Source organism: Melanerpes formicivorus, unplaced genomic scaffold (assembly GCF_026170545.1).
Source record: "Melanerpes formicivorus ecotype bairdi unplaced genomic scaffold, bMelFor1.0.p_v2 SCAF_3, whole genome shotgun sequence".
NCBI lineage: Eukaryota > Metazoa > Chordata > Aves > Piciformes > Picidae > Melanerpes > Melanerpes formicivorus.
Window position 1 is genome coordinate 33,884,353 of NW_027142355.1, and position 22,932 is coordinate 33,907,284.

The following is a 22,932-nucleotide window of genomic DNA, read 5'->3' on the forward strand; positions in this document are numbered from 1 at the left end:
ATAAATATTGTTGTCAAATTCACAGCTTGGGAAATATAAGGTACTCTTCTATTGCTGAATTAGCTATGATTACTTCAGTATGTTAATAATCTGCTAGTGGCAATTTTAAAGATTAATGGTGATTACTGCAGGCATTTTTACAGATTAATAGGACAGTGACATGTAGACAATAACATGGTTACATACATAATTATACATAGACAGGTTTAATTAGTCACTGCTTTAAAACCACAAATACAAACTTTTATACACAAATGTACATGTCAGAGGGAGTAAAATGCTTGATGACAGAGTGTAATATACACATGAGTGTTATTTTACACTTAGATATACTATTAGAAAAAAAGTGATGCACCAAAAAAGCTTTTTCTTTACAAATATAAATATTTAGATAATACTACAGCATAAATTACAGCATATAGTTTTGATTTTAAATTTCAACACAGATCAAATCACGACCTCTCAAAATAGAACAACCCATTAGGTATTGCTATTGGCTATGATGATTCCTGGTGATTTGCAATGATGTTTTAAAGAGCATGACACTGTTCCCACCATGGGAAATGGCTCTTTCCCATTTAATTCAGTGACTGCAGGAACAACTGCTTAATAAAACTACAGACTATATTACACATGCATTATTGTTTCACAGTTCTCAAACAAAAATGTAGTCTTTAAAAGCCAAGGGGAAACAGAGTGACAGAAAGAACAAGACAGCGAAAAGTATTAGTGAATGCTATCGTACCGATTTCCACGGTCCCCGATGCCATGAAACATCACCAGGGCAAGAATGCATATTACACTGTGCCATGTTAGGTGGCTTGTCTAGAATTTCACAGTTTTGATCACCCAACATCTGGCCAGTAGGAAGCTGACAAATCACCAGTCTTGTCTTTATTCCATCTCCACAAGTTTGAGTACACTGAAACAAAGAATTTGTTGAAAGTCATCGCATGCCATTAAAACAAAGAGATAGAGCAACGATCAGTACATGGCATTTTTTCACTATGTCTGTTTTCACATTCTCTAGACACTCAATTCAAGAGTAAAATCTTTCAGCTTAATCTCATATAATGAAAAAAAAACCCAACCCAAAACAATTCTCACCAAAGCATTTACCAAACTACATTTTTATCAAATGATTTTCCACAAAGTCTCAGCGAATCTATTCTCTACTATTACTTACTATATCATTAAGAAGCAACCATTTGTGAGAACATGTGTACCTCTCTCTCTTTGATTGGAGGAAATGATGATAATTCATCCTGAAATTAGTTTGTCCTGCCATAGTAGAGAAAAGTCAAGCACTAGGCTCACCTTCTATTTAGTATTCCTAAGGTTGGAAGGGACCTCAAAGATCATCAAGTCCAACCTGTCACCCCAGACCTCATGACTAGAGTAGGGAGAACACTACTGCCCACTCCAGGCTTTGAACTCACAACCTTCCCATTAAGGGTCTGATGCACTACCAACTGAGCCACTTGAAGGACTAATTCACTCACAGTCTAATTCATTTGGAGTGTAAAATACTTATAGACTGCAGTTTCTGGATTTCAGTTTCCCTGTAATTCTCCAATACCTGAAAGAAAACCCCAACTAATTCTGATTCCTAATGAGCTATCTGATCAAACCTCAGGATTTTCAAGTGGTTTGCCATTTTTTACTGTATTTTCAGAGAATTCTAAATGAGACAAAAGCTGCAGGTTGGACTTGATGATCTTTGAGGTCTCTTCCCACCTTATTGATTCTATGATTCTATGATAAGCATCTGGCTCTCAAGTCTATAGCTAGAGACAGATAAAACCCAATGACACTCCGACTGGCCTGGAGAACTAAATGGCTAGATCTGGCCAAAATGGGGTGGTGGGAAATAAAGTAAAAAAGACATCTGAACTGTTTACCTTCTTTTCCCAATTCTAGATATGGATGTATCAGGAATAAATAAAATAGCAGACAGGAATCACAAGAGGCTAGATTAGAATGAATGTCAAACTAACCAGCATTAACTCTTTCTGCAGTGTTTGAGCAAGGATGCATGGTCAGGATATGACATTATGTGGCATGGAGAAATTGTTCTTTCTGTATGTTCAATAATCTTTAAAGTTTCATCAAAACATTCTAATTCAGGCACACATTTTAGATACATGATTCTATCTATGCTTTTAGTTTGGAACTACAACTCATTAGATGCTACTACTTGAAGTTATTCTAGTCAGCACCCATGAAATTTGATGCAAAGTTTCCTTACAGCTTCCTGTGCTCATTTTTTTCATTAAGACTCACAATTACACTGAGGCTTTCCTGAATATAATTCATCTTTCTGTCACACAAAATAATTTTGTGTATCTTGAGTCAGGATGCTACTGCAACACTTGTATGTTGTACATCCTTAGCCTCATACCACACTGAATTCTTTGGGATGTATATTCACACTACCTATATTTACACTACACAGTTCAGGATTTGATCAAAGAACGAAGTTTAGATAAACAGGTTGAAACTCATTCTTTTCAAGTAAGTTAAAAAATGGTGTTCAGTTCCACACACATTCAAATAGTTAGAATAAACCTTTAGTTTAGAATAAACAAAACCAGGTTGGAAGAGACCTTCAAGATCATCGCGTCCAACCCATCAACCAATCCAACCCACCTAAACAACTAACCCATGGCACCAAGCACCCCATCAAGTCTCCTCCTGAAAACTTCCAATGACAGTGACTCCACCACCTCCTTGGGCAGCCCATTCCAATGGGCAATCATTCTCTTTGTATAGAACGTTTTCCTAACATCCAACCTAAACCTCCCCTGGCTCAGCCTGAGACTGTGTCCTCTTGTTCTGGTACTGGCTGCCTGGGAGAAGAGACCAACATCTGCCTGTCTACAACCTCCCTTCAGGTAGTTGTAGAAAGTGATAAGGTCACCCCTGAGTCTTCTCTTCTCCAGGCTAAGCAAGCCCAGCTCCCTCAGTCTCTCCTCATAGGGCTTGTGTTCCAAGCCCCTCACCAACTTTGTTGCCCTTCTCTGGACTCATTCCAGCAAGTCAACATCCTTCCTAAACTGAAGGGCTATTTCCAAGCTTGCATGGTAAATAATTCCCTTTGAAAATGAAATGATCTTACTTCTCCCCAGTTCCCATAGTTCCATCGTGGACAGGGTCCAGAATCACAGTGTCTTGACTCCGGAGGTTTTGTTGCCTCATCGCAATAGCTAGCACTTCTTCCTTCCTCATCTTGGCATACCACAGCACGACGGTGAAATCCACCTGCACAAGTACTAGAGCACTACCAAAACAAGTAAGCACATCTGTCACTATTGCATACTCAGAAATGTGTAAGGTATGTTGGTTAAAACAACTGCAACTTATTATATTGTGTTGCCAACTTTCAAGCCTCAAATTTGCAAACAGAAATTACTACTAGATAGAATAATTTTAAAGCTAAAATCACAGCAAAACACCATTTGGAATTAATTCTTTATGATTTTTTTTCCCTAAATCAATGTGCTTCTCTTTTCATAGTTTCATAGTTTCATTCAGGGTTGGAAGGGACCACAAGGATCATCTAGTTCCAACCCCCCTGCCACAAGCAGGGACACCCCACACTACATCAGGCTGGCCAGAGCCTCATCCAGCCTGCTCTTAAACACCCCCAGGGACGGGGCCTCGACCACCCCCCTGGACAACCCATTCCAGGGTCTCACCACTCTCATGGTGAAGTACCTCCTCCTCACATCTAGCCTGAATCTCCCCACCTCCAGCTTCATTCCATTCCCCCTAGTCCTATCACTACCTGAGATCCTGAGAAGTCCTTCCCCAGCCTTCCTGTAGGCCCCCTTCAGATACTGGAAGGCCACAATTAGGTCACCTCGGAGCCTACTCGTCTCCAGATTGAACAGCCCCAACTAGAAGATTTTTTTAGCTAGTTGACCAAATCTGTACTGTATGAACATTGCTAGATGTGTTAACACACACGTGAGAGAACAAATTAATATAGTTACAAAAAAATTTCTTACTGCTCCCCAGGGTCCAGTTCTCCACTGATATCCTCCCATGTTGTCTTGTGGATGGTGTATTGGAAGGTAACCCATGTCTGGAAAATGGCTTGGATGGTCATCTGTTTTTGGAACATGACGATAAACTACTGGACACGGAGGCATGTTACATTCTTGTTCTTTGGAAGGTCGGCCTTCAGGATCACAGTAATTCTCATTGATTTGTTGATGATAGTTGACACACATAACTTGCCTTGTTATTATTCCACTATCACAGGTAACCGTGCACTGACCAAAAATTAACCCAACATTTGTGACAGAATATTGGTAAGTAATAACCAAAGACATTTATATTTTCTTATGACAATAAGAAATTTCCACTCTGCTTTCTCAAGGGATGCAACTTCAAGCACACTCACACAGAACACCAAGTCCAAATTCTAACCAGAGGCTTTGGCCAACAATCTGAATAGACATGTTAAAAAAAACAACCCAACAATAAATTATAATTAATACTTACAGGGGACCAATTTCCAACTTGCCACTCTCCACATGGGCTAAAGCAGCTTGAAACTTCAGCTGGCCGTGGTAAATGAGCACAGAAGGATTCATCTGCTATTCCTCCATAAGCATCTCTACAACTCACATAACGAGCTCGATCACCCTTCCCACAGGATGCAGAGCACTGTTGGAGAACAATCCAAGCTCATCACACCTTAGGAGACTGAGACCATGCAAGCATTCAAAATACTAAAATAGCTTAGTATATGTCTTGTCTTTAAATGTTCTCCATACTTAGAAACTAATCACTGTTTTACAAAATAACAAAACTTCTTTGCACACTTTCAATCATATGAAAGCCATTTTGTTCAGAATTCCAGCTCCTAGGATTCTGGGCTTTACTCTTCTTATTTTCCCTGGCTATATTTGAAGCACACAGAATTTGTTGGAAGTGTCCATTTCCTCCTTAAAAAACAGGTTCATAAAAAAAAATTTAGAATCCCTTTAAAATTTATCCCTTGCAGATTTCAGGCTGAAAAAAATACTAATGAGGGCTTTATGGAAAAAAGTGTGAAGGAATGAGGACTGGTCTGCAACATGCAACTACCATTACATTACATACTGGGGTCCATGATCCATATCTCCATTGGGTTCCCTTCCCCACATGAAGTAGAGGAAGAGATGTAGTCCATAATTTTGTCATGTCCAGGCAAGAGGGCAACTCACATTCCTGTGGGGATATGAAAAAAGCTTTTGAAATATACATTTTGGAAGAGCCAACCATAATGCAATTAGCTCCCACAAGGAAAGACCCTCCCATTACAATAGGCTAGCAATAATTAACAAGTAAATACCATCTTCTAACATTTTCCTAACATAATTCAAAGGCTTTTAAATGAATTGTTTTGTTTCAATCAAGAGGCAACTTGCTGGAGACAAGAGGCATATGTATCACAGTGCCCTGTTTCATAGCCACATGCAGTACAGAACTGAGCAAAGACAGTGGCTGCGCTGTCCTGTTCTTCATACCTTTAGCTACAGAGAACACTAAATTGCCTGGTTTCAGTTGAGAGCCAAACAGGTACCACAATTCAAACTATAAAGCACACTCAAACCCAGTATTTTCTCATGGAAGTGGAAATAAAAATGTAACAATTACTTGGTTTTTATATTGAATGAAATGTCTTTCAATACCAGCCAGCAGAGGGCTGGTAATGTGTGACTGGGTTTACTCCAGACAATAGAAACCCATTTTTTGCTCCCGCCTTCTTGAAACAAAAAGCAGAGTATGCCCTGAAGCAGTTATGTGGTTACCAGCTTAGCTGGATATAAATGGGATGTATCAATTTGGTGGCCAGAGCAATACATTAATTCACAGCACCTCAGACACCTAATGTCTTTATTTCAATTCTGACTGTATTAAAAACATTTCTTCTGAAAAATGATAGGTTTAAATTAAGAGAAGTGATGAAGTAAGTAAATTGAGACAAGATGCAAAGGTAAAGAGCCATATTAATACCATATCAAATCATAATTCATGTCTATACAGTTTTGAATTAGCATAATTCTAACAACTAAAGTCTTCTTGAAGTGACTATGTCATTCTTTTAAGAACTACATGCAAACAGAGTTTTAGAGAATACCAAGCCAGTTAGATTCATGTAATTAAGCATCTGACAGGCACTCTCCTTTTGATACTCTATATCTTGGAGCTTACTCCCTCCCCCTCCTCTCCAAATAATCAAAGGCCTTTAGACCCCTTCAATCATTTCCAAATCTCCAAACTCCAAGCTAGTATTCTTGTACTTAATTCCCAGGGCCTAATCTGAAGTTCAGGGGGAAAAAAAGCAGAGTTTCAGTATTTTTTTTCTGTGTCTTGTAAGTTCCCTCAAGAAGTCAGCAGACAACTACTCAGAGACTTCTCCCTTAAAAGTGTAATTGATTGAAAGGAATTGTTTTACTTACTTGGTTATCTCTAGGGCGAGTAGCAGCATTACATTCTCTGTCATCATCCAAAATAACTCTGTAAGTCCCAGTAACACATTTGACTGCACGCATCTGGTACCCACGTCCACATGTTACAGAACACTGTTGAAGTCAATAATTTCACATGCTTGAGATAGCACTGTTTATAACAAAGTTTAATTACATTTTCTATTTTAAAACTCTTTCTAGAATGAATAGGAATGACTAGCACTCGGGGAGGTTGAGATTGAGTATTAGGAAAAATTTCTTCACCACAAGGGTTGTCAAGCTTTGGAACAGGCTGCCCAGGGAAGTGGTTGAGTCACTATCACTGAAGGCATTTAAAAGATATGTAGATGTAGTGATGAGGGACATGGTTTAGTGGTGGACTTGGCAGTGCTAGTCTAGCAGTTGCACTCAATGATCTTAAAAGTCTTTTCCAGCCTAAACAGTTCTATGAGTCTATGACTACTGGGATGCTGTTAACTTTCTTCACAACAGATTATATGCTTCTTAACAGTGTTCGTAACACACCAGCACTCTGGCTGCTGCTGAACAGTGCTTTTGCATCTATGATTAAGATTCAGGTTCAATGACAGTTAACCTGTGTGTGGGTGTTCCTGAATTACAGGTTAGATAGCCAATAGTAGCAAACAAATATATCAATCAATTCAACTAAGCTAAGAGTTTAAGACACAATAAAAATGCTTAAAAGGTAATGGTTTGTGATCACTCATAGTCTGAACTAGAGAACAGGAATCCTTCTGTACTCACATGTCCCCAGGGTCCTACTTCCCAAGAAGCACATTCATGAAGTTCACACAGTGTTATTGATTCTGGTCTGTCATTTGGATTACAGAAATCATCTCTCAGATGTTCATCATTTAGTTGGCACCATACTTGACGATGCTTCATTCCTTTGCCACATGTCACAGGACACTGTAAAATTAGAGCAATCCTTTTGTAAAGACATGAATCTACACTAATGGCTTCACTTCCTTTTAGGAATCTGTTGGATTTCAAAGACCATAAGTAACAAAAATATTCCATGAATGTAAGCAGTCCAACAGAATCAGTTCTTTTATGAACTCTCTATTTCCTGTAAGCATCAACCCAAATACCAATACAAAAGAAAAACTAATTCTGAAGCTACAAAAATATGAGAGCAGTATACAGATAATTTATTTTCATTAGAATAAAGAATACTTTTTAAAAATAGGAGCACACATCACAGATTTCACAGGAAAAGAAGTCTGAATTATCTATGATTTTTTCATGCTCATATAATCCTTATAATAAAATGGATATAACTCTGTTCTTCAGCTTCAACAAGTTCTCATTGTTTCATAACAAAAAGAAGGTAAGCATATGACTATAAATATATTTACTTTGAGTAGCTTCACTATCCTTCTGTTAATGTAAAAAAATTCAGACTAAAGTAAATTCCAGGTGTATGTTTCCAACATTCTCATGCCATATAGAATAGAATAGAATAGAATAGAATAGAATAGAATAGAATAGAATAGAATAGAATAGAATAGAATAGAATAGAATAGAATAGAATAGAATAGAATAAACCAGGTTGGAAGAGACCTTCAAGATCATCGCGTCCAACCTATCATCCAACACCACCTAATCAACTAACCCATGTAACCAAGCACCCTGTCAAGTCTCCTCCTGAACACCTCCAGTGATGTCAATTCCACCACCTCCCCAGGCAGCCCATTCCAGTGGGCAATCACTCTCTCTGTGTAAAACTTCCTCCTGACCTCCAGCCTGAACCTCCCCTGGCGCAGCCTGAGACTGTGTCCTCTTGTTCTGGTACTGGCTGCCTGGGAGAAGAGACCAACCTCTGCCTGTCTACAATCCCCCTTCAGGTAGTTGTAGAGAGCAATTTGCATAGGTGAGATGTGCATCAGCCAAATCCTAGGACTTTAGTATTTTTATTATGCACTCCCAATTAGCCAGAACAAAAGAAAAAAAAACCCACACATTTATTTTGTATCAGTGACCAGGACCAAAGGCATCCCAAGTTTTACATGGTTCATTACCTCACTCCACTGACTAGCAGTCCAGCTTGGACATAAGAATTCATTGCAACTCTGTGTTACAAGTCTTGGAAGTTCCTGGCACTCTCTGTCAGGAAGATGGCGACCCAAATTGTTCATACAAAAAGCTTCTCTGGTTCTGATGCCTCTTTCACAGCTCCTGGAACACTGAGGTGTATAAACAAATATTATAAAACAGGAAACAACATGATAAAATAAAGTTGAAATACACTATCAGTCTTAAAGGTGAAAGACAATGACTGTTAGACGTGTAATCCACAGGCCGCTAATGTTCACATGACATAAATTTGATACTTTGTTTAGTAATTCCAAGATAAAGCTTTTTAAATGATGATTAAAGCTGGAATTATACTTGCTCATATTCTCCAACATACTCTTAGATTTGATTTTTTAAGACTGTAAATACAATATAGACTTTTGTTGCAGCCTGGGTTTGAAAATTGGCAGAGAAGTTCTGGTGATTACCAGATAATCTGGTAATCTGGTGATTACCAGATCTTCTCTGCCAACTTTCAAACCCAACCTGCAATCAGTTTAGCTGGAGTTCCTTAAAAAAAATATGACTAAGTTGCTGAAATATAAAGATTGGTATTAGCTCCTCTTTTATTTTAGTTACTTACACACACACAAAAAGTATATAGAAACTAAAAATTGATACAAAGGCTAACCAGAAGGATAATGACTCAGTTAAAAGGTTTTGAATTTGTACCTCTGACCATTCTGTGTAGTGCCAACTTGTTAACATACAGTCACCATGACAGGGCTCTCTGGTTGGTGGTTTCTGCTGATCAGCACAGTACTTGTCATCCACTGGAGCACTTAGACCTTTTGAAACAGAGTACTTCATGCAGTGGATCTCTATGGACCGATACCCCGGGCCACACTTTGATGTGCAGTCACTTTTGCCAACATGCTGCCACCTACAAGGATAAACTGTTATAGAAAGCTAATTGTGTTTTAAAAAAATAGAATTAGACCATAGAATAGAATAGAATAGAATAGAATAGTATAGAATAGAATAGAATAGAATAGAATAGAATAGAATAGAATAGAATAGAATAGAATAGAATAGAATAGAATAGACCAGACCAGGTTGGAAGAGACTTTCAAGATCATCGTGTCCAACCTATCACCCAACACCACCCAACCAACTAAACCATGCAACCAAGCATCCTATCAAGTCTCCTCCTGAACACCTCCAGCGACGGCGACTCCATCACCTCCCTGGGCAGCCCATTCCAATGGGCAATCACTCTCTCTGTGTAAAACTTCCTCCTGACCTCCAGCCTGAACCTCCCCTGGTGCAGCCTGAGACTGTGTCCTCTTGTTCTGGTACTGGCTGCCTGGGAGAAGAGACCAACCTCTGCCTGTCTACAACCCCCCTTCAGGTAGTTGTAGACAGCAATAAGGTCACCCCTGAGTCTCCTCTTCTCCAGGCTAAGCAATCCCAGCTCCCTCAGCCTCTCCTCATAGGGCTTGTGTTCCAAGCCCCTCATCAACTTTGTTGCCCTTCTCTGGACACGTTCCAGCAAGTCAACATCCTTCCTAAACTGAGGGACCCAGAACTGGACACATGGTGAATAAAGCACTCAGAGAATGCACCAGGAATGGTCATGCACAAATAGATACATAGTTTAGGAAACAAATAAAGCTGCAAAATCTATCTCATGAGTGGAATTTTCAAAGAATTTGAGGAAATTTGACACACAGGCTCACAAAAGTTATTTTTAAACTTAAAAGATCTTTTTCATTTATCACCTAAACAACTTCAAAAATGTAAGCTCTAATTCCAACTGTTCAGCCTCTTGGCCATACCAGTATGTGCTTTCTTGGAGTTCAAAATATACAAGTCTGTTTCAAATTAGGTCCAGTTGTGGGCACAATTCTCATGAAAAATGTATTGCTCAGCAATCCAAGTTTTTGCATCAGGATACAGAACAGATTCAGAAAGGACTTTTTGCTTTGCCAATAGAAGTTAGATGAGTATTGAAGCTAGGTTTGCCAGTGTAAACACAACACATGAACTCATTATACCAATAGATCTGGTCAAAGGGAAGAGAGATGGGAGGGATGAGAGAGGTAGAGAGGAATAGAGAGACAAGAGGATAAAGCAATGTTTCAGTCTCTACTAACAAAAATATGTAAGACCACAAGTGGCTCCATCAGCTGAGAACCTACTTTTTACCTTAATTCACATTCTGTATTACACTCCTCAAAGACATCTGGCACAGTGGGTATAAGCTCACACCTTTGGTCAGACACTACCACATGATCACTTTTACGTATGCATGTCATTCTTCTTCTTCGAATACCTTGAAAAGAAACCAAAAAGGGTAAACAAAAGGCTAAAGTAACAGCTCCTTTTTACACTAATGGATTCCATTAGTTTAGAAATTCCCCCTTAACAGTAATCATTGTCTAATACTGCCAAACATGCTGCTTTGTGCAGCTGACTACATTACAGGTGAAAAATAGCTTCATATCAGTCACCCACAGAATCATAGAATGGTCTGAGTTGGAAGGGACTTCCAGAGGTCATCTAGTCCAACTCCCTCCGCAGTAAGAAGGGGCATCCTCAACTAGATCAGGATGCCCAGAGCCCTGTCAAGCTCCACTTTGAATATCTCCAGGGATGGATCCCCAACCACCTCCCTGGGCAACCTGTTCCAGTGTCTCACCACCCTCATAGTGAAAAACTTCTTCCTAACATGCAATCTGAATCTACCCATTTATATTTTTTTCCCATTTCCCCTAGTTGTATCACTCCCTAACACACTAAAAAGTCCCTCAACAGCTTTCTTGTAGGTCCCCTTCAGATACTGGAAGGTCTACTGAAAGGTCACAATAAAGTCTCCCCGGAACCTGTCTTTTGTTTACAAAATATTCAGCCAGAGTGTTCCAGCACTGTCCCTTTCTTAAAGGCACAGCCTCAAACGGTAACAATACTCAAGACTAGTCCCTTCCTAGATGTTATCAGATCTTTGGTTCTGGTGACAAAAGAATTCACAGTACCTTGGCACATCCTGCTGCAGTCTTGCCACGGTCCATAAGGATCCCATGTAAACAGATCCCTTCCATCTTCTATTGGGATACTGAACGAATAACGCACATCAGGGTTGTATAAATTCCCTACACACAAAACCTTAATTGAAATAGAATGACAGCTGGTTTTCAGTGAATCTGAGCATCAAATTATTAATGTAATGATCATGTAGCAAATTTTCAAACTTAGGAAAAAAGTAAACATGCACCTGTAAGGTTAGCTCTTCTTCGATTCTATCAGTGCTGTTAATTCGTTCTATCGTATTGTTTGAACCACTGTACTCAAAAATGGCTCCTTGTATATTGATTTCTCTTTTTGACATGCTTACAACAAAATTTCCATTCAAGATAAAATTTCCATGAATATCAGATAAAGCTATAAGCAAAATAAAATATTGGAAATAAAGCATCTATTTGATTAAAAGGTTCTGCCAATAAAAACTCATAATAATATATCTGTTCAGCAACACTTAGCTTTATTTCAATCCATGTGTAATACTTTAAAGCTTTAAAGTTTCTAATGCATGAATTTTAATCCTAACCATCAGTAACCGTCACTTGAGCAACTGTCACGGATTTTCAGTGCATTAACAACATAACCTTAGTAGTATTTGTTTTGCTGAAGGTTGACTGCAGTCATGGCTTTGAAATTTGGCTGGGTATTGGTATTTCTGGTCTGTTCTCAGCCCACACCCTTGTACTTGCTGTAACTACTTTTACTGAAGTGGCTTTTAAACGTAAATTTTAAAGTAAAAATAAAGGAAATTATGAAGCATCTATAATAGCAACATAATGTAATGATCAATTTACAATAATAAAGAAGGACAATGAGTTAAAAACAAAATTGTAAGTACAGTTTTTAGTAAAGGTATGCTATTCAGGCATTCCATTTGAAGTGGTAGCTAGTGATAGCTGGGGGCAGGGCTGTTTCTGTCCTGCAAGATGTATGAGGTGGCATGAAAAAGGAAAACTCTCAAGTTTGTTGAGTGGGATGCTAATGGAATAAGAAACAGAAGGAAAATATGTGCCAGTATTCTCTCAGGAACTTCGGATATAATGTAAGTACTGTGAAATAGAACAACAAAGATTTTTGGCACAATGTGCTTATGAGTTCTTTTTTCCTCTCACACACCTGCAACGTGCAACCTTCATAATCAGTTATGACTGAAAAACAAATGGGAAACAAATGCTAAGTTTGCTGAAAGTCAAGATTCCTTCATTTCTAAACAAAGTGTATGCTCCCAAGATTTAAAATCACAAATACCTGCATTATTCTTGAATTCATTTGTGGAGTTTTACTTAATATTGCCATAACAAAATAAAACCCTGAGAAAATGATGCAACTTGCTAGAATTCCTGTTTTTCTGACATGAACACACATGTTTAAGAATTAGAAACCTAACAACACCTGACTCATATTTCTGAAAACAACTACATCTACAGAGAGACTCAGACAAATGATGATACAATGTAATTAGATATTTACTCTGAAGACTTTATTGGACTTCTGATAACATACATCTAAAGCAGACCTCTGGCAGAGCACAAAAACTATCCATCAATGTTACATGCAGGAGGCTTTTACCAAGGTAGTTGTCATCTTCTGGTTTCCCTGAGTAACTGTGTTGCTGAATATCAATATTTGTTGCTCCTTTGGGAATATTTACTACAATGTTGTAACCTGCAATGTAATTATTCATAAATTAAATTATATGCAAAAATAGTCAGATATTAGGATTATGATCATACAAACATAGAACCAGTGACAACCACTGCTAAATACCCTCATGTTTTAGAAAGGAAATGTGAGCGTCTTCATGCATGTAAAATTTCTTTGTTGATTTTTGCCTTTTTTTAATCAGTTCATCTGGAGTTTTATTTTCAGAATTCATTAAATTAATTTCTGCATTCAGAAATGTGAATTCATTTCTTTACCAGTAACATGAGTTCAACCTACTCAGAAAAATCTCTAGACGGCAGCACTACTCCAGAAAGCAGTCAAGTGTATCAAGTGGGACTCAGAAAACATTGTGGCTCCTCACAATTGAACCACAAAAACTTTACACAAGTCTGAAGAAGTCACCTGATGTGAAATATTCTTCACACTCTACTTGCACAAGTGGGTTAGCTGTCACTAACTCACAAGAGTTTTGCATGACAACACTCCAAAGACCAAGTTCTTAATACTCAAATATTGCAGTGTTGCAGGCCATACACATTGGTAGATACATCAGAAACTAGTCACACTTGATTCAGGTGCCACTTATGTTATCCTGGTGTGCTCCCTTCAAAATACAAATGCTTCACAAGTAGATCGCTGGGTGCTTCAATATCTCCAACTACTATCATGGTGGCCTTGTCACAAAGTAACAAAATGAGATGCATCAAGGCCTATTTTTAGAACTGTCGCTCTGCACATTGAACATAGGTTAAAAAAAAAAAAGCCAACAACTTGTTTCTCACAAATGCTAACTCACAAATTCAGAAGGATACCTATGTCTAAGATAATCTGAGTATGGCAAAGACCAGGAATGAATAATAAACACTAATGCTTCAAATTGCATGTTTTATAATCTTTGCTAAATTTTCCACTTCGCTTGCTGGGTTTAAGAGTTTTGATGTTGTGGTGGGTTGAAATTACCCCCCAACTAATGTGGAGAAAATTATCCCCAAAATAAAAACTGCCAGACTACCTCTGTTTGGGAGGGAAGCAAATGAAGCTATATTTGCAAGCCAACTAAAATTGAGAAATATGAAATGCAATGATTATGTACAAAATATACAATATATATACTATATATATATATATGTAATCACAATTTGTAAACAATACAGAAACTCCTCAGACCCCCCTGGAAGGCTACAGGGGACCCATTTACCTCCTCCCCCAACTCCCTCCCTTCTTCCCATGACCTCACACAGTAGTCAAAACATATACCCCAGCAAGGCCGAGAGGAAAAGAGAGGGAAAGGGAGAGGGAAAGGGAGAGGGAGAGGGAAAGGGAGAGGGAGAGGGAGAGGGAGTAGAGGGAACTTGCAAATATAAGTGACAGAAGAAGAAAAGAGAGAAAGAACTGTTTATGCCACTATTCTACATCCCCATTAGCAAGCCAATGAATCATATAGACCTTGTCATTATTTTCCTTTTGTATCCAGTGGTAATAACTTTACTTTCAGTCTTTGAAGTCAGGGACTAGGCTAAAGTTCCTCCTAGGCTAAAGTTCCTCCTTCAAACTGTAACAGCTGTGATTTAGTTAGCTGACCTGCCTCTGCGGGTGAAAATTTAAATGGCAATATCCTTTTCAATTTCATAATTCATTAACTTCCCAATGCTTTTAATCTATTAAAAGCTATGCCATGCATTTAAATGAACATTTAGCCTAACCACATGTCCAGCGCATTTACCAGCTGGGGGCAGCACTTCAATTGCAAATTGCCGCACTGCGCTCTCCAGATAAATACTTCCAACATACTGGGAAGAAAACTGAAACACACTCATAAACCCTCCTCTCACACACTGAAAACCTTGTAGTAATAGAATGACAGAAGAAAAATTATGGGAGGAAACTATATACAAAACTGCAGAGCATGTTGTCAAGGATACACAGGAGAACAGAACATTGAGAACGGCCTTTTTCTAGGTGATCCTCAGATGCAATCATAACACCCAACATAATGATTATGTGTACATAATTAGAATACCACTTCCAAGACTTGGAGCTAACCTAATTAGTATTTCATTGTAATGAATTTCTAATGATTGTTTCACTACAGTTTAAACACTTAATGACAATATTGTAAGTGCATGAATACAAATGTGTACCACAGGCTTCTACTGTCTAATTCCAAATTCTGCCTTAGTGAAATGACTCCTGTCAGTATGGAAGGTGACCAGGTGAAGGTAAAAGAAAAAGATTAAAAGCACAGCCAATGCCATACTTTTCTTGTGATCCTGTATCAGAACTTTATTGGAAAAGAACATTTCCTCAGACAGAGTCTCCAGTCACTAGCCCAGCAATGTCATGAGCCTCCCACAGACACTGAAGTTTCAGTGATCAGCTAGCTACAAACTCTTGCTTGCATTGCTGCATTTTTACTGGAGCTCATAATCCCAAATGCTTAGCATGATGTCCAGTAGTCCAAATGTCATCTCTCATATGTTCATAATTCAAACACTATTAAACATTTATTATAAAACTGAAATAATAAAGATATTCCTCCTTCCAAACCATGGTGGGTGTTGTTTGTTTCACCCCCACCAACTTTAGATAGAAGCAGCAAATAAGTCTGTGATAACACAAAGCAGTCTCACCCATATTTGTGTAAATGGCAGTTTCCTGTAATGGTCACTTGTATCAAGTATTTTTGTGACAGAGTATGTGCTGTGTACAAGCAAAAAAAATCTTTGATAGTGGTGGAAAACAAAAACATTGACAGAATTTAAGAATTATCAAAAGAATTCATTCTTTTCCTTTGGTGTGTCAATCACATGTTCAGAAATCCAGACTTGAGTAGCTAATCATGTCTTCTTCCAACTTCTCAGGACAGACACAAGAAAAGTTACATGTATTTGCATGGGAAGTGTAGATGTATCCTATCTCAAAATTTTTGGTACTTTTTCCTTGGTGCAAGCCCTCTACCAGGAAAAATAAACAACAAAACAAAATCCATCAGGGTCATGGGCGTACTTTCCTCTTTAACCAGCAATCCCTTTGTTCTATCAAGATCCTGTTTGGCAGCTCACCAGATATCATTTTCATGTCATGCAGTCATTCACCCAGTGGAGCAGCATAAAGGAGCCTTTAGGAAGCTAATACTAACCTGAAGACTTACGTCCCTATGTTCTGTACTCTAACTACTTAACTGCTCTGCTACACATCCACAGGAGTCTCTCCATACTTTCCAGAAAGGACTATATATAGAATAAAATATCAGTAGCTTCATTAGAGAAACTAAATCAAATAAACAGGAATTACCAGGGCTATTCACAGAATCATAGGCCCGAAAAGGCCTTTAGGATCATAAATCCAACCATTAACCTAACACAGCCAAGTGCATCACTAAACCATGCCACTAAGCACCACATCTACATGTCTTTTAAATACTTCAAGACATAGTGACTCAACCACTTCCCTGAGCACTCTGTTTCTCATTCTGAAGTTTCCCATGCACTACATGTCACTGAAGAGGAAAGAACATTAAACGCTACCCAATGTTTATATTCTTTTCTCTTCAGGAAAGAGAAGGCTGCCATTTCACAGGCTTTTTCACTATAAGAAAAGAGGAATCTCATCAGCTGCTCACACCCCAAACTTCTTGCTATGTATACATGACCAAAAAGAAACATTAAGTCCTTCAAACTGCATAGTTTCAGTATCACAGTATAACTAAGGTTGGAAGAGACCTCGAGGATCATCGAGTCCAACCTATCAACACAGACCCCATGATTAAAACATGGCACCAAGTGCCACATCCAATCTCCTCTTGAACGCCTCCAGGGACGGTGACTCCACCACGTCCCTGGGCAGCACATTCCAATGACGAACAACTCGCTCGGTGAAGAACTTTCTCCTCACCGCGAGTCTAAACCTCCCGTGGCGCAGCTTGAGACTGTGTCCCAAGATAGCTAAAACAGACAGCTAAAACAGAATGCTGTCCCATAGCTAAAACAGAATGCAAAGCACAAAGCAGGAAGCATTCTTCCTTTTAAGGTACTTTTATCCTCATCATATCATATAATTCTGTCTTTTGTTTTGACCTTAGATCATACTAGTATTTCCCCTCCCCCTCCTTGAATGGGTTAGTCCATCACAGTGTTTGCCTCTGCATCCTTGATAGGGCACATGACCAAAAATTAGTGATATTTCTTTCTTGACAAAGGCCCTAAAGAACACACGCTGCCATCCCACAAATGCAAAACAATTTCTAAGCCATACTGAAATGTGCATTAAGATTTAAAAAAACAAACAAACAAAAAACCAACAAAAAAAAAACCCAAACAAACATACCATAATGAGCACTGTTGAAAGTACCTGCAAGAGTCTTACATGAAGAGTTATCACCACCACAGATTCCACATTTGTCTCTCCTTGCCTTAGAATTCAAAACATGATCACAGCCTGCTTGCTACAAAAACAAGACAAAACAATAGCCCTGTGCCAGTCAGCTCAGTGGAGAACAATGAGAACAAACAGTGTAATCTTCCCACTCCCCCAAAATATTCTTATTCACTGTATATATCCGTTCCTCCTTGCCAATTCATGAAAGACTTTCTATGGTTTTGAGTGTTGTGGTTTAAGGGCAAAACATAGTAGCGCTGTTGTACTAAGAATGTACAATCTAAATACACTTCATATGTCAAGAATGGCTTAAGAATACATGACAGTATGTGAAGATTTTGTATTTTAAAAAAATCAGCATGGTGTATAAATGTTAAGCTATTTATATTAATCTTGGAATCCTAAAAGCAGTATGTATGCATGCATGGTCATCAGTTCTTTTAAAATCTGTCATTACTGCAAAAGAAACAAAGGAATACACACAGACTATGCTGGTTAGACTAGCATAAGCACAATTTTTGTTCATGTATCTTTACTTAAACTCTCTTTTTGAAAAGAACTATGATAAATCAGACAACTCTCAGGCATTTCCTCCTTCCTCTTCATTCAACACTATAAAAAGGGCTGCACTTTCTCCTCATTCTGAATTTACTCAGTTTTCCTACAATTAGTGAAACAGCCTGGGCTTGACCAAAAAAAAAAAGAAAATCTTGAGTTGTAGTAACAGTACTATGCTTCTCCCAGCAAAATAACTGCTATTAAGCACAGAATGCTGAATTGATCCCTTTCAAGACCAATTCCCCCTAGTCTTGAAATGAAATAATACATACATTACCTATATCGGATATATGGTGGCAATATACACACAGCATGCTTCTTTCCTCTCTTTATGTCCATTTTGGATCAGTTTACTTCTGCTCACTTGGACAATATTAACTCTCTCACATTATCTTAATAAGCAAAGACCGTGGGTCTCACTCAACTGTGTGTTCTTCAATTAATTGCCTCCATTTCCAGATCTTTAATTTAGTAGGGATTAAAATTAATGTAAGTAAATTTAAAACATCTTGCTTTACATATTTTCAGTAACGGTTACTTGGATTAATATTTAATGTTTACCATCTGCTTAAATTGATTTTAATAATTAATAAGTTTAGATTTAAATACCCTGCATAAGCCTTGAACACAAAGGTCATTGGTTTCTGGTCCACAGGGAGTACCATCAGCAACTCTGTCCTTCAGCTGATAGTAGGAAGTTGTTCCAGAAACTCGGCAAAAAAGTTTACAGCGATCTTTCATAGAAACTGGAAAGAAAATCCAACAGGTTTCTTGACTGTTTTAAAACTTTAATTAAAGTAACATTTTTATTTCATGAATTGAGAAAAAAAATACATATAATTACTTACTACCACTGTATTTTGGAAGCCAGCGAACCCCAGATGTAAGGCCATTGATATTAAAGTGCTTGCCGTCAAATTCAGAGCACTGCTGCTCCCTGAAGTCTTTTTTGCCTTTTGGGCATGAGTCAGTGTTACACGATCGAAATTTCATCCTGCGGCCAACGCAGTACTTTCCTCCATTCCTTGGTCTGAAAAATAGATAAGCATAAAATACACTCAGTTTCTAGAACTGCTGTTTTCCATAAGAAGTTGATTGAGCCACTGGTCTAAAGGAGAAAAATCTTCAACAGCGTTCTCTTAGTTGTTCAGCCATAGTGTCCCAGCACTGTCTGTTTCTTAATGGCACAGCCTCAAACGATCACAAGCGTTCTGTCATCTGCTACTTTCACTCACATACCCTTATCTTCTATGGTATTGTGAATGTATTTATACCCAAGGGACGTAAATAAAAGGTCCATGTAAAATACCACTGCTGAGGCAGGTAGTGATTAAGCTACTGATCTTTACTAATGTCTATTAAATTTTTATTTCTCTTACAGTCATAATTATTTTGTGTGGGGGAAAAGCAGTATTAAATTTAATGCTTTTATCAATTCAACTGAGATTACTGTCCTGTTTTTACAGAAGCATCACCTTCTTCAGTAACCTGAAATTATTATTTTACAGAGTGGCAAAGAAAAAAGACAGACATAGGAGCTGGCATTTTGTTCTGTAATCCTAGCATCAGTTTCAGTTTGGAGATCAAAACAACTAAGAAGGAAAAGTTTTGGAAAACACTCCCATTACTGTAAGGTCTAGAATACACTTCCTAACTGTTATAAACCCTACTCCACAATAAGCAAGTATTACTGGGTTCTTGGGGAGTTTAAAAAAGATAATAAATCCGTGGCATATTGATACTATCAGTTACTACCACCTGAAAGAGAAAAATCTAATGTAAATCTAATCTACTGCCTCTTGTCAGAGAAAATAAAATAACATGGGGTTGTTTGATTGAGGTTTATTTATCCCACTGATATCAAGATAAAATTACTTTCTAGAAAACCCTACCAAGGCTGCAGCTATGGCTCCGGTTATGAAGTAGGTAGAGTTCTCATTGACTTTTATTACAGAAAATGAGACCCATATTGAATTATTCAGCCAATGGTAGTTGCTCATTAAAGGTAAGCTGTAAATGACTCTGCTGTAACACAGTGTTTCTTGTGGGCATTTCTGGTGGTTATGAAATGTTATATCATGAAATTTCCTTCAATCAAGTGTTTCACTACAAAGATTACCAGACAATATGTCTATTTCTTTCTGAGCTTTTCATTCCAAAGACGGCATTTCAATGTATAAACTAATCATCAGCAATCACAGTAGGGCTAAAAAAAAAAGACCTTGCCAAAATAAGTCTCTAGAAATATCTGTGAATATGAACTACATAGTTGAGAGAGAAGAGAGTAATCTAAAAGATCTTTGTGTATTAGAGTCTGTAAACTTGTCTCTCTTTTCAAAGGTAGCTGAAACAAGCAGTTTTTAAATTGGTGCTTCAGACTACCTTGGACAACCCACAGTGTCTTCATTTTTGCTTTGAACCAATCCATTATGTCATAGTACTTTCATTACACACCAAGACAAAACACAATAGAAAACATACTCTGGCCTGTTGCACAGCCTGGTGGTACTTTTGATTCCACCTCCACAAGTTCTCGAACACGAGCTATAAGGTCCCCATGATCCCCATTCTCCATCTACAGGACGCATCTCCATTTCTCTGCTCACACAAATTCCATGGCGGCAGTGCTGCACAGTTGATAAACAAAATAAAATGTTTAAGTCAAGCATAAGGTTACTGCATATTTTAGGCACAGAAAGAACAAAACCTAAGAGGTCAATGCTTTTAATCTGAGTGTGGGCATTTTCTAAACCGTTAAATTCCTTTAAGATATCTTGTCTAGAGGTCTTTGATCTCTATGAAAGCCACTGGATGCTGAACATATCTCCAGGTCTTGTCATATTATTTAGATGCCTATATAAGAGTCTCAAAATCCTGATCTTGAGTTCCTGGTATGTTTTTATGCACAAACTTCAAAACTAGATTTACAGACATTCCTTATGCATGAGACATTTCCAGTCTAATTGGGAAATCCAAGCTAATAGGAAAAATCAAAGAGGTATGATTAAAAAACAGCCAAGAATATCAGGATACTTTGAGAATCCTTAAAGCCAAATACCTAGTGGTACTGTTTCAGAAAAGCAGAGAAGTATTTAAGACCTTGTTTATCATAAGGCAAGATTATGGCACAGATTTTTATTTCTTTATAATTTACAATTATTTTATATTTACTACTAATTTAACAAATCTACTATTACCACTAAATCTGAATTAATAAAGGAATAATTATTACTGGAGAAAGATACTGTACACTGCTTTGGTTAGGCCACACCTCGAGTACTGTGTCCAGTTCTGGGTCCCTCAGTTTAGGAAGGATGTTGACTTGCTGGAACGAGTCCAGAGAAGGGTAACAAAGTTGGTGAGGGGTTTGGAACACAAGCCCTATGAGGAGAGGCTGAGGGAGCTGGGGTTGCTTAGCCTGGAGAAGAGGAGACTCAGGGGTGACCTTATTGCTCTCTACAACTACCTGAAGGGGGGTTGTAGACAGGCAGAGGTTGGTCTCTTCTCCCAGGCAGCCAGCACCAGAACAAGAGGACACAGTCTTAGGCTGCGCCAGGGGAGGTTCAGGCTGGAGGTCAGGAGGAAGTTTTACACAGAGAGAGTGATTGCCCATTGGAATGGGCTGCCTGGGGAGGTGGTGGAATCGCCATCACTGGAGGTGTTCAGGAGGAGACTTGACAGGGTGCTTGGTTGCATGGGTTAGTTGATTGGGTGGTGTTGGATGGTGGGTTGGACGCAATGATCTTGAAGGTCTCTTCCAACCTGGTTTATTCTATACTACACTGTAATATCTATTGTGTTAGTTCACATTTTACCCCTGCGGAAGAATTACCTATTTCCAAGTAAAAATTCACATAAAATCTGCTGAGATTTAGATCATTAAGACAATGACTGCAAGATTATTCTGTTGTGGTCAAATCAATTATGAGATCGCAATCACCTTGTGTCTGGAAACTGTTATTATTTATATAAAGTTATAGATGTGGCTCAGTTGGTAGCACATAAGACCCTTAATGGGAAGGTCGTGAGTTCAAGCCTGCAGTGGGCAGTAGTGTCCTTCCTACTCTAGTCATGAGGTCTGTGGTGACAGGTTGGACTCGATCTTTGAGGTCTCTTCCAACCTTAGTGATACTGAATACTGAATATTTACTAGCTACTTTCTTTCATAATAATCAAGTGGTCAGTCTCTTGCTTCTATATATTTACTAACTTCCTGAGTCTGCAAATATTTATCCACTTCAGTAGTTACTGGAAAAGGATATGGCTAAAGCCTAAATGAGAATCTTACAGTTGATGTATATGTGACTTTTTCTAAACAACCTGCAGCAATTACCAGCATTAACCCTATTGATAACTTATGGCAGCTAGAATTCTAATTCACTTGCATGCTTTAGAAAATCCCAACCAGTGTGTTTGATCACAATAATACAATGATTCTGTGAACAGCCTGCATGTTAAAACAGAATGTTTACAAGGTACTACAATGTCAGCACTATACGTCCTGCTGATTGCTATGTGAATAATGTGTCCCCAACCTTGTCCTTGACTTCAAACAGCCTCTGAGAGCATCAAAGTCTGCCCACATCTGGAGACACTGGGCAAGATGGACTACATGGGGTCAGCGATCACACACAATAGAGAGAATGCTTCATTTTAGATGACTGCAGACTCAGGATTAGATTGATCATTAGGTTTGTTGTCAAGAGAGATTCTCCTAGTGGTATTGAGAGGGAGCGGCTTATTCCATCTT

General features: G+C 38.4%; 1 protein-coding gene across 1 annotated transcript in view; it reads right to left on the minus strand.

Moving 5' to 3' along the window:
• ADAMTS20 (ADAM metallopeptidase with thrombospondin type 1 motif 20) overlaps positions 1-22,932 on the minus strand; it is a 101,269-nt gene that overhangs the window by 29,439 nt on the left and 48,898 nt on the right. The window contains exons 12-28 of the mRNA XM_068170964.1: positions 20,664-20,809; positions 19,031-19,212; positions 18,792-18,928; positions 17,574-17,691; positions 13,152-13,247; positions 11,776-11,942; positions 11,537-11,666; positions 10,710-10,836; positions 9,234-9,444; positions 8,507-8,671; positions 7,230-7,394; positions 6,456-6,578; positions 5,113-5,220; positions 4,510-4,674; positions 4,011-4,277; positions 3,119-3,280; positions 746-922 (exon numbers count right to left, since the gene is read on the minus strand). Of these exons, the coding sequence (XP_068027065.1) occupies positions 746-922; positions 3,119-3,280; positions 4,011-4,277; positions 4,510-4,674; positions 5,113-5,220; positions 6,456-6,578; positions 7,230-7,394; positions 8,507-8,671; positions 9,234-9,444; positions 10,710-10,836; positions 11,537-11,666; positions 11,776-11,942; positions 13,152-13,247; positions 17,574-17,691; positions 18,792-18,928; positions 19,031-19,212; positions 20,664-20,809 (2,646 nt within the window). The remainder of the gene's footprint in view (positions 1-745; positions 923-3,118; positions 3,281-4,010; positions 4,278-4,509; positions 4,675-5,112; positions 5,221-6,455; positions 6,579-7,229; positions 7,395-8,506; positions 8,672-9,233; positions 9,445-10,709; positions 10,837-11,536; positions 11,667-11,775; positions 11,943-13,151; positions 13,248-17,573; positions 17,692-18,791; positions 18,929-19,030; positions 19,213-20,663; positions 20,810-22,932) is intronic.